This window comes from Chrysemys picta, chromosome 13 (assembly GCF_011386835.1).
Source record: "Chrysemys picta bellii isolate R12L10 chromosome 13, ASM1138683v2, whole genome shotgun sequence".
In the NCBI taxonomy this organism is placed as follows: domain Eukaryota; kingdom Metazoa; phylum Chordata; order Testudines; family Emydidae; genus Chrysemys; species Chrysemys picta.
Window position 1 is genome coordinate 49,435,338 of NC_088803.1, and position 14,867 is coordinate 49,450,204.

At 39.3% G+C, this 14,867-nt stretch overlaps 1 protein-coding gene across 28 annotated transcripts in view; it reads left to right on the top strand.

Moving 5' to 3' along the window:
• ARFGAP1 (ADP ribosylation factor GTPase activating protein 1) overlaps nucleotides 1–11,948 on the top strand; it is a 32,114-nt gene extending 20,166 nt beyond the window's left edge. For 6 of the 28 annotated variants that reach the window (XM_065566153.1, XM_065566161.1, XM_065566159.1 and 3 more), the window contains 4 exons: nucleotides 2,069–2,125; nucleotides 4,326–4,385; nucleotides 6,510–6,586; nucleotides 7,302–11,948. In XM_065566153.1, the coding sequence (XP_065422225.1) occupies nucleotides 2,069–2,125; nucleotides 4,326–4,385; nucleotides 6,510–6,586; nucleotides 7,302–7,659 (552 nt within the window). In that variant the 3' untranslated portion in view covers nucleotides 7,660–11,948. Of the gene's footprint in view, nucleotides 1–441; nucleotides 472–2,068; nucleotides 2,126–4,325; nucleotides 4,386–6,509; nucleotides 6,587–7,301 lie in introns of all 28 variants that reach the window. The other 22 variants (XM_065566151.1, XM_008178600.4, XM_024099560.3 and 19 more) reach the window with 6 other exon arrangements.
• The last annotated feature ends 2,919 nt before the right edge of the window (nucleotides 11,949–14,867 follow it).

Sequence of the window (14,867 nt, forward strand, 5' to 3'; positions counted from 1 at the left end):
CAGGTCTTCCTCTACATATAATTTTCCATTTTGAAACCTATTCTTTATATACTATTACATTTAGTGTGGGGGTACATCTTTATAATATAGAGAACTAAATGTAGAAGCTCATCAGATCTACTGACAAGCACTTTAGCAGATTGTTCTTCTTCAGCCATATTAATGATAGCTCAAATTTGCTAATTAACAACCTGATCGGTTGCTTTATAGCACACATTTAGAATCTGGCTGACTCTGAACTGTGGCGGCCATGTATTTTGTAATGAAGTTTAGCCCCTGGACATTAAACAGACTTCTGCTCCTTATTTCTCTTGTCAGTAGAGCCTGGAATTGGAAAAGGATCATGCGACTTAACATGCCTGAAAAATGCTTCAATTTTTTTGCTAAAAGCTGCTTCTTCTACCTTCCTTGCTCTCTTTCTCTTGTGCTGTCTGGGTAAAGTTTTGGGGCTACAAGCAGCAGCCAGAGCCGGTAAAGCACTCACATATAATCACCTGCATGGGCGCTTTTTGTCACCGTTCGTGCTGGATATGTGTGTTTGCTCTTGAGCTGTCTTTCTTTATTTCCTCTTTTTAAGTCAGTCATTTTTTTTTAATAGTGTCGTCTGCATCGTTCTGTAATGTCTCTTCAAGCCTATTTAAAATTGGTTTAATTAGTAAAAAAGAGCCAGTTCTGCCCTCTGGTATGTTAGAGAACATTCTGTACTGCAAGCCATGCGACTTGCACCGTTTTTCCTTCTGCATGTGGAATTCAGGAATGACGTATATACAGGATAGCTTTGGAGTGCCATTTGAAGCCAGAATTTAGTAAGAAAGCCCCCACAGAAGGAATATAGTGTTTGTTGTACTGGATCACACCATAGGAGTATCAGGTTTGATATCCTGTCTTTCACAGTGGCCAATACCCAATGTTTCAAAAGAAGACAAAACCGTGTCCCCCACCGCCCCTTTCTATATCCATCTGCAAAATTGTGCAGCCTTGTTACTGTACAAAAGGGTCCTCCCTGATATCTGCAGTGATCCATTACTCCCTTAAGCATCATATTTGATATTCTTTGATCACTAACCGTAGTTAATTATACCTTTTAATGACAATAAATTGGATAGGCATAAAATAGGCTGATTCGAATTCTGTGGGGATTTTTGTGTTTTGGGTTTTTGCAAATACTTGTTTATAAAGAGAATAAATGGCAGCAGCTTAGCACATAAGCCGCTCTTCAAGAACTAATCAGTGTAGTGTACTTGTCACCCAAGGGTTGGTTAAAGATTGTTTTATTATGGACAGTGAGAAAAGGAGTAATTTTAACCGTTACAAAAAATTCCAAGTGACTCTGTCCTTTTAATATTGTCCTGCCAAACTCATTTGTGACTTCCTCACTCTTACAGTCTGGATTCGCATGCTGTAAACCTCCTCTCTAAAGTACAGCAGCCTATGCATCTATCCTAGATATAATTACAGTTTTCCTCCTAGAATGTCTGCACATCTCAGCAGAGAGAGACGCTTAAGCCATAAAATAGTTTAATCATCCTTTCACGTGGGTATGACTGTGGTGTATTGCCTAGAAACAGGGAATTGGTTATTAATAGATGACATTGCCTGCATCACAGGAAGAGAGTATTTCATTGTGAAAGAATTAATATTCTTTCCTGATGAAAAGGCCTGTGTCTGCTGATAATCCCATTAACAAGAACATGTAAGGAAGGGTACAGTTCTCAGAGTTTTTCAAAATATTTGCTAAAGCTCATGGCTTAGGAAGCGGCCTGCCTTCTGGGCTGTTGCTGGTTGAAAGTTTGTGCCAGTTCAAGGACAGACCTTTCTTGGGCTGTGGGAACTTTAAGCAGCCTTTATTACCTTTTATCTGTGTTTTCTTTTTCTTGTAGCACTTTCTCTGTAGTGTTGCATTGTGTGTGCTTTTAGCTCACTATGTTGCTTGTATGAGGCAAAGCTTAAGGCTTTTCTGTCCTATGTTCTTTGAGTCTCCTGCAGGCTCGTTTCTTGGCAGTGAATGTTGGCTGTATTTTATGAAGGAAAATATAACTGACTTTACTTTTGTTTTGCTTTTAAATAGGCATCAGAGTTAGGTCAGACTTTAAATGAAAATGTTCTCAAACCTGCACAGGAAAAGGTAACTTTGGAAATGAGTAAATTACTTAGAGTATTTTCGTATTACCGAGGAAGTCATTTTTGTTTTTTCCTGCCACAAGGAGTTAGTTTGTTGACAGCATGTTCAGTTATTTTACATATCCTCGCCCAATAGCAGAGGGAAAATGCCAAATAATTCAATATTAATATTACAAAATAAATGTTCAAGTGACAAAACTGTCCTCATTTTGACGGGCTTCATGTCAAAATCAATCCTGAGAGATCCCCATTTTCTCTTGCTTGGTTCTCCTTCTCATGAGATGCCCTGTTACAGCCATCTTCTTTCCTGTGATGGAAGAGTGGCTGGGACTCCATTCAGAGTCCCTCATGGCACCTCTTAATTGGCTAGAGAGGTCAGTGATAAGCAAATATTTTGATTAGTAATATTACCTTAGTGAGTGTTTAATTTCATAGAAGTCACACTTCTGACTGCTAGTACTGTTCCCTTTCAAATAGCATCTTGAAGGCATATGCATAAGGGTTAACATAATCTGATCAGTAATGTGGTTTCTAACTGATTGCAGACAGTTCTTAAAAGAAATATGTTCTTGATTTTTTTTTAATTTTTTTTAGATCCTTGTCTTAATCAGCTAATCTCAAGGATTATCTGTATTCCTAAAACAGAATATACTCAATCTTTATCCTATTTAGTCATTTTACCAGGAAAAGATTAACTGTTAGTGTCACTTCTGAAATTATTGCTATATTGTTTACTGGAATTTAGAATAGTTTTAAAGCATCAAAAGCAGGAGTAAAAGCCTGTCTCCTCACATGTATAGTTATTTACACTTCAGCTGTAGATCCAGGGATGAATGCTATGTGTGCTCTCCAGGTAATCCAGCTGGCAAAAAAAGAAAGCTAAGCAGCTATTCTGAGTGAGTGGTGCTGGCTAATTTTACCTATTTTCATCATAGTCTCCATAATGTGCCAAATATTGCCTTCCCTGTTAATGTGTAACACCGCTGTTATAGCGTTTTCCCAGGTGACGTGCATTTAATTTGTCCTGTACGTCTACAGATTTTAGATCAGTCCCAAAATTTGTATAATTAGGCCTTCATGTATGAGAATGTGATGATCTACTTACCCATAAATCTTTTCCTAAACATACTTATTTTTACTGTTGTGGTAAATACATTAATTTTTGTTTCATGGGGGAACATAGTACCAGCACTGTAGAATATGGATTCATGTCTGATTTGAAAAAATTAGCCTATCACCCAAGTAAATCAGTCCTCTTGTATCTCACACTCATTACATTGTCTTTTTTTATATGGAGTTTTCCACTCTCTAATGTGACCCTGAATCATTTCCAGAATAGAATCTTTTTACAGAAATGAATCTTCTTATCAAGATTTTTGTTTTGGTAGAGATGGTAAATTCTGTATAGATGCAAATAGGGTAATTTATAATACAAAGTATATTGCAGCCAGTACATTTTCTTTGGGTGCTTTTCCTGTAGCTGACTTCCATGTGTTGGAAGACTGCTGTAGTGAAGGATGTTGCACACTAGCTAAGGTAAATAATGGCAAACTGCCCTTGGGCAATGCTTCGTTAGTTTATTCTAAATAAAATTATCTTCTACATAGTTGACAGCAGCCAGTGACAGTCTGGCCCATGTGTAACTATATCAGGTCACTTGTACGCTTTTGTATTGGGATGATTGTTTTACACCAGCTGAGAAACTAAATTCCAGTGGGCTCCAAATGACCAGGAGGCAAGGATATCAAGACTTTTGTAAGGTTTCCAGTAGATTTGTATAAATGATAAAAACCTATTTTCTTGGAACCCATTCTTATAGGTGCCTTGTTTTCAGTCTCTTGAGAATACCATTTTATGCAGTAAAACATATTCTTTATAAATGGCCATGCAGTAAGGTTTTTTAAATCTGTGTGGGGTGTTTTTCCCACCCCTCACTCTTCCCCCAGTTCTCAAGTTTCCTGTAATAGTGCCAAAGCCCAAATAAGTCAGTGGAAAGAGTCCCACTAACTGTGAAGAGCTGAGGATCAGCCCATTAGTAGCAGCAGACTTCATATTTTATTTTCTTAACCTCATTGTCTATTGAGTCAAATATACTTTAGCTTGTTTTTAACTTTTGTCTCTAGCTGTTAGCACAAGCTGTCCTGTTTTAAGCTGTAGACACCATTTTGTTTCATGACTAACTACTGACCTTTTGATTCATCTAGGTGAAAGAGGGAAAAATGCTTGATGAGTTCTCCATGGGGGTATCTCATCTGGCCACCAAGGTACGAAGGGGCCTGCCTACCCATTAGGAGGCCAAATACTAAGCCAGTCTCCATATTCTTTCATGTGCACAGGTCACACAAACACAAGTGATAAGTGTCTTATAAAACAAAATCCCTAAGATGTGTTAGTTTCTGCTTTTTGCTATTTATCGGTACTCAATACAAGTAATCTGAGAAAGGGATATTTTAAACCCAAGATTGCTTATGCCATTGACCTAATAAAATAGCTTGATACACAGACAGATTGTGAGCGTAAATAGCTACAGGTACATTAACCAGATCTTAGTAGCATCTGAATGATGCTTACGCTGACAGCGAAATGTAGACTTGTAATAGAATCAGTGACCCAAATGTTTGACAGTAAATGTGTGCTCAAGAATATGGAGACAGCTTAAATAAAATATGTACACTTATTAACCTTATTAATGTGTGTACCTTTTCCCCATTATGCTGACATTGCTTGGTAACGTGGTAAGTGCTCCCTACTACTGCTAGCTTCAGGACACTTGCAACATTTTATAACACGCTATTTGCACAGCATTGCCTAGTGCTGTTGATGTCCTAACTGTTGTGGGCAGTTAAAGCCAGTATTGGAAGTCACGGTGCCAGGAGTTTTTCCTGTTTGAAAGGATGGGAATGATGGAATGCTTCAACAAAAAAGTGAATTAATGTCTTTGCCAGGCTTTGAGCAAAATGGACATTTGCCCCATCATACATAGAGCCCCAACTGGTGTGTTTGGATCTCAGAATGGTGCTCATTATTGATGCCATTTCATGGGTTGTGCTTATGATCTCAGCATAACAGAAGGAAAATGTGTTTTGGAATTCCTCCAACAGTAACATTCAAGAAATTAACTTTTGGCCTGTTCACGTGAGCACTGAAATGAAATTGCTTTTGGAAACCGTTGGTGAAACCACTTAAGTATATTTACACTGTTGCTGTGTGAATAAAGTCAGACCCTGCAGCAGATCCGGAACTTAGTTAAACATTGTTGTTTTTGGATTAACTCTGGATTTACATCAGGGTAATTGAGATCAGAATGTGGCTCATAGTTTATGGTAAATTGATGAATCACATTCAAAATTACTTAGCATCCAAGCACTATTCTATAGCTATATTTGGTTTAAAACTTGCTTAGCATGGACACAAGCCTTGTTAAACAGTATTGTATTTCATAATGGTTTAAAAGTTCTAGACAGGGCTTCATAATCTAAAGATATCAAGTTAGGTCTGTTCCAGTATTTTCTTGCTTGTGAAGATCTTTATGTAGCTCTAGCCATGTAGCTAGTTTCTTATACCTGTTTATTAATGTATGTTACTAAATTTCCATCAAGTCCCTGACTTTTATTCTTGCCGATTTACAAAATCTACAGTGAAACAGATTGGTGAGTGTATGGCTAGCTCCCCAACTAATGACCAGAACTGCTATAGATGCATGCAAAACTGGTGCTTCGCCACTTTTCTGGGGGCACACCATTTAGGCACAAAAGTGGGCATACCAAGTTGGAGTCTGGGGCTAAAAACACAGGGTCTGAGTCTGTTGCCCAGTACTTTATGCTGCCATTCACACTAGTGCAAAGTGGATGGAAAATATTACCATTCTGAACTGGTAATGTTTTGCATTTTCACAATGACATCACAAAATCCAGCACAATGGAGAATCAGGTGACCCTTCCTGCTCCAAGCAATCCCAACATTTTCATCAGAAAATTCGAAGGTAAAAGTCAAAAGCTGTTACCACCAACAGTCAGGTGAAAAAAATAAGCCCTGGTTGCCTATCCAATTTTTTTGTTAATTGGTCACTTGTTAAGCACTGTCCAGTCAATGTTTTTCTTTCATGGACCTTGCAAAATCATAATGAAAGCTTAATAGCCTAGACATAACAATGACTTGCTATGATGATGACAAAAGAGAGCCTATTTTAATTGCCATACTGGCCTCCTGAGTGGGTGAGTCGAACTTTGTGAGACTGCTTTAAATATGTCTTCATATGCACAGGGGTGTGTTCTGTGGTGGTGCATTATGGATTTTGGGTAGCAGTCTTTATTAGAACAAATGTGTGAGCTCAGTCCAAATGCGCGGTAATTCATTAAGTGTGAAATAACCTTGTTCTTTTTTTCCAGGTTCAGGGGGTTGGCAGTAAGGGATGGCGGGACGTCACCACTTTCTTTTCCAGCAAATCAGATGATCTTTCTGAAAGGTACTCTTTTTTTTTTGTTTTTTTCTTCTCTCTAAAATACATGGATTCATAAAGTATGTCAAGATATACCCTGTGTTTTCCCTATAATATAAAAGTAGCAGGAAAAACTTTTCCTTAGCAATACTAGTGTCTTTAATTTTAGTAGGAAGAAACATTTGTCTTTCATCAAATCTTCACTAGTTTTCAAAAGTAATAAATACCATCTAATATAATAAACAGGTAATACGGGGCACACAAATATGATTTAATTTAATTTAGCTGGTCATCAGCCCTGAGTATTGCATTGAGACCAAAATAGCTCTGAATGTAACTTTTATTAATTCATACGGAATACGTCATCTTTTATATTTTCAAGGTGATTACCCAAACCAGCAAAATCTGGAAATTGAAACCCAAGGCAGACTCCGTTCTAAATATATTCATTCAAGTTCTTCTGCCTTGCTCATCTTTGTCATCTCCAAATTGCTTTGAGCAAAGGATTCTGGCACTATTGTTTCATCTGTTCTTGCTGGTTAATGTCTCAGCTGTAAAATTAAATGCAGAAATATCATTTTTTCCCTGCAGAAATACCTAATTTATAAGGTGATGACAGACAAGCTTAGTAGGAGCTGGGGGTGAAGGTTTCTGCTTAAGCAGATTTATTAATTCAGTAATGTGAGATGAGTGGTACAAAAGTTGATTATTTTCCCCCACCTCTGATCTTTTTGCTTTAAAGACCACCTGAGGGAGACAGCTATCAGAACAGCGGAGGAGAGGGCTACCAGAACAATGCTGTAGATCAAAGTTTCTGGGAAACCTTTGGCAACTCAGACCCACCCAAGGCTCATAAATCCCCAAGCAGTGACAGTTGGACCTACGTGGACAATTCCACAGAGAAGAAGAGCTCTGATAGCTGGGACGTCTGGGGTTCGGGGACGGTCTCCAACAACAAGAACAGTAACAGCGACAGCTGGGAAAACTGGGAGACCAACTGGGAAAATGCTGGAGGGGAGAGCAAGACCAAAAAATCCCCCAAGAAAATGACAAAAGTGTCTTCAGCAGCTGATGATGGGTGGGATAACCAGAACTGGTAGGCCTCTGTAACCCTGCTTCGCATGGCGAAGGAAGGAGTCCATGCTCTCTGATGAAAAAAGTTTCACACACAGCTGGATTAACATGGTTGTCCTTATTGACCTGTTACCTTGTGCTTCCCCTTCATTCTTCTTTCTTCTGTTCCAGTTTAGAAAAACAAATAGTGTCTCAGTCTCATCATGACCATATGAAGATATGGCTCTCCCATCGTAAAGGATAGTAATAGATCTATTCTCCTCACCATAGCGCTATTGGAGCTGGGTATACTAACTTCTTAAAATGAGAATTCAGAGGAACAAATCAGTGCAAGCATGTTTTCATGGCACAATATTGCATGTGTAGTTTCTTAGGATTGCCCCTCCAGTATTCCTAACTTCTGATGAAGTTCTAGAGAACGTCTGGGGTGGAGTGATGCGGGGAAAGGAGGGGATATATCTTCAACAGATAGCCAGCAATTGAACGTGTGAACTGCAGTTGAATAAGTACCAGTTTAAATGCCTCTCTCTACTGCTGGGACTGCATTAAATCTGGCAGTTAAAAGTGGCCGTTAAAACACTTTTTATTGAAGCTGTATTTTTAAACTTTGCAAGGTTTGAGAACTTTTTTTAAACCTTTTTTTCCTTATAGAGAGAAGTCCTAGATGAGAAAAAAGCTAGAGCTAGATAATTATTAGTATGTAACTCACCATTTTGTCAGCCTGACCATATAGGAGTGTTCAGAATGGCACCACTTCTTGCCCTTTGATTTAGAGATGTACACAGTGCAGTTTTTCTGCAGGTGTATTATGTAGAGTTATGGTATTTTCCCCTTTAACTATTAAGAAGTGTCTTCCTCTCTTTAGCTTTCTTCCTTCCAGATGCCTAAGTTCACCTGCTATGTTTTTGTTAAAATGAAACCTTTCTCCTCTTCTGCTTGGGCTTTTATCAGCACGTGTTGACCACAACAGCAGTGAAACTTTGGAAAAATCCAGCGACAGTAAGACAAAATGGGAGAAGAGAGGGAAAATAAAACATTGTTAAAGATAGAGACAAGCTAATTTTGATGACTAGAACTCTGGATTTAACAGTGAAACTTAAATTCAGCAGATTGATTAATCTTCTCTTCAATTGTCAAATAGAAACAATTTTATAATTGTTTAAACCACCTTTTCCTCCACAATTTCCCTAATACCTTTTAAAAAAAAAAAATTCAAAGAGACTCTAGTCAGGTCTGAGCTTTGATTTTTATTTTTTTTTTAACCTTCTTTTCATGATTTATAAACCCATAATCTTTGACTATGGAAAACTAAAATAGAGGAATTCAGATATTTCCTTTAACGAAGGTGTCTTTTATGTTAAGTATCTGTCTGCTGTGAATGGGGTGTAGCTCTATTTTTTTATTGTTCGTGTGGTGTAATGTCGTAAATATACAATATAACTGAATATTGTAGTTAGAAGTCACTTGAAAACTTCAAATCATGGTGCCATTGGATAATACTTCAGATACCAGTGTGGAATTCTGTACCGTGGACATTATTTGTGAACCTTTTGAGAGTAAGAATATCTTTGTATTGACAAGCTGACCAAATGATAGCTGATGATAATCGTTTGATAAGTTTTCTGTCTCAGCTATTGCTCAGTTTCTGTCATTCACCATGGAGAAGGTTCAAATTTAACCAGAGGATATTGGCCATAAATTAACTGTCTTCAGCAGCCAAAAAAAAATAATAATAATCATGAATTACCCAAAAGTATTAATGGTTTCTTGATTTATAGTCTAAGTAGTAACATCTGTATTTATATTGTGGAGAAATTTTGATCTTGCAGGATTGTTTATTGTATTTCTATCACTATAGTCTTTCTAATTATCAGCTGAATATTTTTCTGATCTGTTTTATCCCCTCTTCCATGCTGCTCCCCTATCCTTTATCTCAATGGTTTTCTCTTGATTTAGTACCTTTCAGTAACCTTTTGGTGATCTGTTGAGACCCACACCTAACCAGAGTACTTTATGCAATGCTAGTAATTATCCAGAGTTTCCTTGTGCCAGACTAATGCAAGGCTTTGTGTGTCACACTAAGGAATCCTAGTTGCTGAATGACCCTTTTTAAAATGGCAGCAGCCAGCAAGATCTAAGACTCCGATGCTTCTTGTGGTAGTGGCACCATTTTCAAGAACATTTACAGCCAGAATCCATACGAGTGGTTTTACTGGAATTTCTGCTCTTCTGTTTCAGAGATATTGTTGTCATGGCTCGACTGCATGTTAAACATGTAACAATTCCTGTATTTTATGCATACACTTCTGTTACTTGTTCTTCCTTTCACTTGTCTACTGCCCAGTTTGAAACTAATGCATGTACTTTGAAGGCCATGCTGTGTAATTTGTACGTGAAGTGGTATTGCCCAGTCCTTGACTCGCAATTATCTTTTGTGAAGTGTTGCAGTAGTAGTGACAGCAAAATGCACCTGATTAGCTGGGTTGCCTGACTTCTGAAGTTGTGTGTCTAAAGTGATGTGAAGCTGATTCAACTTCCCATGTTCTATTTTATTACTGTCTTTTTCACCAGCCTCCTGAAATAGCTTTCTGTAATAGGTTGAGCGATCTATTTAAAAATAATTTGATGTGCATATACTATTGTCCCTATTCTCCCCACTTTTGTGGTTTGCCTCATAGGGAATTGTTTACATCACACTTGCAGCTAAGATTGGCTCAACATAGTTTTTAGGCCTATACTTGAACATAGTGAAAATCAGAGCCCTGACTGAGCAGAACTTTGTAACAGTGGTGTTCTTCCAGTCCAGGAGACAGTGAAGGAATAGCTTCCTCCTTTGCACTGTTGTGGGGAGTCCTGACGTACCCTTCCGCTTCCAGAGAGATCTTGTAGGGTGGTTAAAAAGTAGCATTGTGGTGGAAGATAGAACAGTAAAACTGGGCCTGTTGCTCAATCCAAGTGCATGCATTTCCCATTCGTTTTAGCACCGCTGAATCAAAAATGAATTTTTTGTTCATCGAAATCCAGGTGGTGTAGCATGTCTTTGAGTAGAGGTGAGAGGAGGGTGAAACTAGGCCATTTCCTTTGGCCAATTTTTGTTCTCTTTGTTTTTAGTTTATTAGCAGCCATTTGAAAGCTGTTCCATCAGGGGAGGGCGGTATCAAAGCCCAGTTCTTAGTGGAAATGTTTTCTTATCCTAAAAAACACCCTCACAGCTGGCACCGTTGTATTCTTGAGACGTACCAATAACTGAATGGTGGAGCCTCAGCTGCATAGACATGGCCCAGCCCTGAGTTTGAGACACATTCTCAGGGTATGCAAGCCTGTAGTGCCACGGTATGCTGTGCCTGTTTTGTGGATAAGCAGGACTTCTGTTTTCAGAACTGTCTTGCACCTTTCACTAGCATGAAAAAAAAATTGTTTTTTTTTTTTTTTTTTAAATGTAGGGGAGACGGACACTAGAGAAATGGTGATTGGGGAAGTTTTCTATTTGATAGTGCATCACCCAGGCTAGCCTTTCCAGAGTTTGTCTCCATTTCATTTAAACTGATGGATCTCATCAATGGCATATTTACAGCCCAGAACTTCTAGGGCGTTCAAACTCAGTGCTGTTTGCAAAGGAACAAAACATTTTAGTTCTTGAGTGTTCCCAAACCAGATCTTCTGCTTCTAGCATTTAGGATTTTGAAATGTTGCTTTCATTTTGTCTGGAAGCCTATCACTGGTTACTAAATTTCAAGAAATCTTTGGCCAACTCTCCTTAATTCTTGATCTGTACGATAATGCTGCTGCTTTTTTCCCACTCCAAACATTGTAACATTCCACAGGTAAATAATGTATTTCAGTGTAATAATCTGTGCAATAATTTAACAAGTGTGAGTGAAACCTCCTTTGTATTCTGATCCAGGAAATAAGATTTAAAGATGCAGTGCCCCTTCTTGAGGTCAAAATAGCAATCAACGAAAGTATGTCAGTATCCCTGTTGCCTTTGTAAGTGATCTAATTTTAAAATCCCTGCCCAAGGAGGGTTTGTGCAATCTAGAGCTGAAATAAAAGTAAAGAAATGGAATCTAATGCCTATTACTAGAGTGTTGGATTGTAATGGCCTAGAATGACCTCTTCTAGAGCCATTTTTGTGCCAGTAGAAGTTTGGTAAATGCGGGGGTACTATATCTTTAATTTTCCTTATGTGTTATGTGAAGTTCACAGGAATGGCAATTTCAGTGAACAGTATTCCTTGTTCTATGGAGTGGTACTGGACTTGAGCTGCAGTGTCCTCTTTTAAAAGAGCATTACAATAAAGCAAAGAGAAATCGAATAGAGCGGTGTCAATCTCCTGAAGGGACTACACTTAATTTAAACGCCTAGGAAATACCATCCCCTCTGTGTGGGCCTCTCTTTTTGTCTTCAATACAGTGAAACCTGATTTAAATGATCACTTAAGGGATATACAAAATAGGTTGTATAATAGAGGTGGTCTTGCTAACAAAAGTGAAGCGGATTGTTACTCAAATAAATGGATAGTGTGGGGTAATCTAAAGATAGGATAGTCTCTTACTGAAAATGGGCTGGTGCGAAGAAACAGCATAGTGGCATACCTCATCCCTGACATGGAATCCTAGGGCAGCTAAGTGGTGTCATTCATGTCCTTGTGTAGTTGGGATCACACACGTTCTTGACTGGAAGTTAGTGACTGTGACATGAGCTCACCTGGGCAGTGGCTGGGTTTAAAGATGATTGTGAAGGAGGGAGGAAATTGGGGAGGGGGGCAGCTATCCTATAAAGATTCATGTTTAACCGTAAATTTGATGAAAGACCTCCAACACTAAATCCTCCTTTTTAAAGCTTATTTGTTTTAGAAACAGTTTTGGACAACATTTCACATGTGGTCTCAGTCCTTTATTTAAAGGTGAACTATTAAGTAGAAATAAACAGTGAGTTAAGCACAGATTTATGTGCTCAGCGATCTCAGTAACCAGGCCGCAGGAGCATCTGCCATAGAAATAAGAACATTTTTTAAAAATAGAATGTTCACTTCTATGAAATCCACTATTTGGTTAATGCAAGATTTCAAAGAATCATGGATGTGGCGAATACCTGAACTGGGTTTGATTTTATACATTATGTGAATCTAGCCTCTTCGAGAGAGTTCATAAATAGTCTGAGACTGACCCCTAAAAATGTACAGTGGTATTACTGTTGACCCCTGTTACCTCTTTGATCGATCAGGACTGAATCCTTCTTGCCTTGTTCACACAAGTAGCTGTATTGACCCAGGGGGCTGTGTCTACACGAGAGAAGCGAACTTGGTAATTGAACTTGTGCTAGACTGCCAGACTAAGTATCACCTGTGCACTGGGTCCATTCGAATCAGTCCATTTGATTTAAGGTTTGTCCCCCGGCACCACTTGAGTACTGCTACACAGTTGCCTACCAAATTACTTTTGTGTAGACAAGGCCTTAGCTAGGATTACTCTGAGTAAAGTGAGCAGGGAATCTATTTGACCATCAGCCTTGAAGGCCAACCACTCAGCAGCATACAAAAGCGCCATGGAAAGGCTTAACAGGTTGCACCGTGTATTTGGAATGTCAAAGCAGCTTACGCACAGAGCAAGAGCTGAGCAGGGAGCACTGGAGTTTGCAGCCTAGAGAAGCCTGTGGAAGATGGCTTTGGGGGAGGCCGATGCTGTCAACCCTACAGTGAAGGAAATGATGGTTGCTGACAATCAGCCATATTTTGGGCTTTGTCCCTTTTCTGAAGTGTCGTTCAAATACTATGATACCTGTTGAATGAGCAAGTTCACTGTGCAGTGGTATTACTGTTGAACAGCCAGCGGCCATTCACAACAGAGGTGGATGGAATAGCACCACCTAGTGGTTCACCCATTTGATTTTAAGGATTTCAAAAGAATCTGTTTGTGCATTCTGAGGCGTTGGCCAGTAGGCAGCTGGGCATGCTGAATAAATGGCAGATTGCCTGGAATAGTGTGACTGCAATCTGAGAGAATGCCACAAGCCATTGACTGCATTTGGGGTTCTTTGCTCACATGCTATAACTGCATTAATGATACTGGATTAAAATGAGCATTGGCCTCTGAGAGGTGCTTGTCAGTGATCCATGAACTGACTGGCCTCCATTGCTTTTCCCAAACTGCACAGGCTAAGTAGTACACAGATACCAGAGTGCTTAGGGCAGTGTAAGAACCTAGACAGGATTAAGTGGGCTTGTCTTTGAAGCAAGTCTGCTGGGCTGTAGCCATAATGGGAGGACTTGTTAAAAATCCAGAGGAGCAAATAAATGGGGTCTGATCAGTTTCTGGAGGGAGTAAAATTCAAAGCTTAGCTATGATTATCACTGATGCTTTCAAACCTTTAAAAGAGGTAACTTGCGAGGAGCTCCGGAGACACTTGCTAATCTGCTGTGGTGCCACCTGTCGGGTGTCTAATGGGCCATCTCAGCGTAGCGGTACCGGAACCTCATCAAGTCATTGGAGCCGTGGGAAAGGAAACATTCTCTTCTAAGCAGTTCGCTGATATGGAGTCTAAGCAAAATGTACCTTGTATTTTTTTGGGATCCTCCCCTCTGGGCTCTGAATTTCACTAAGACCATGCCAGAGTGGGCTGGCATATAAACTAGCTGAAAAACTGTGTGCGTGAAGTGAAGATCAAAGAGCGCCTATGCTAGACTCCACTTGGAGACTTGAAGTGTGGTGAGCTATTGGGAAGTGATGGACTGATTCTCCCAGACTGGTGATTACAGACTGAGCTCCTGCTGTATCTCACTGAGCTTCCTATTCCCTGCTCAGACGAGCAAACACAATGCTATCAGCCTTCCACAGTTTGTAAATCTGCCTTTGTCTTTCCCTTCATGCTCTGCCGAGCAGCGTTCTGAGGCTGTTGTATCACACAATAGATAAGTCACCTTCTGCCAGGAAATGCAGAAAGGCTTAGGCTTGTCTTTGTGAAATGTATTCTATCCACATCTGATTTCAAGTGTTAATGGCTAATGTTTGTAATTCTCCATCATATTGCTCAGGTTTTCACTTTACTGCCCTATATACTGAAGGCTAGATGTTTTAAAGAAATGTTCAAACCTGCAATGTATGTCCCACTGTCTGTCTGTCCCAGTTGTACCTGGGCCAAGGAAGTCCTGGTTAAGGTCAGGCTCAGAATCAGGTCTTCATTCTCCTAGAAATCTTCCAGCATTTGTGACTGCATATAAAAACTCTGATAGTTC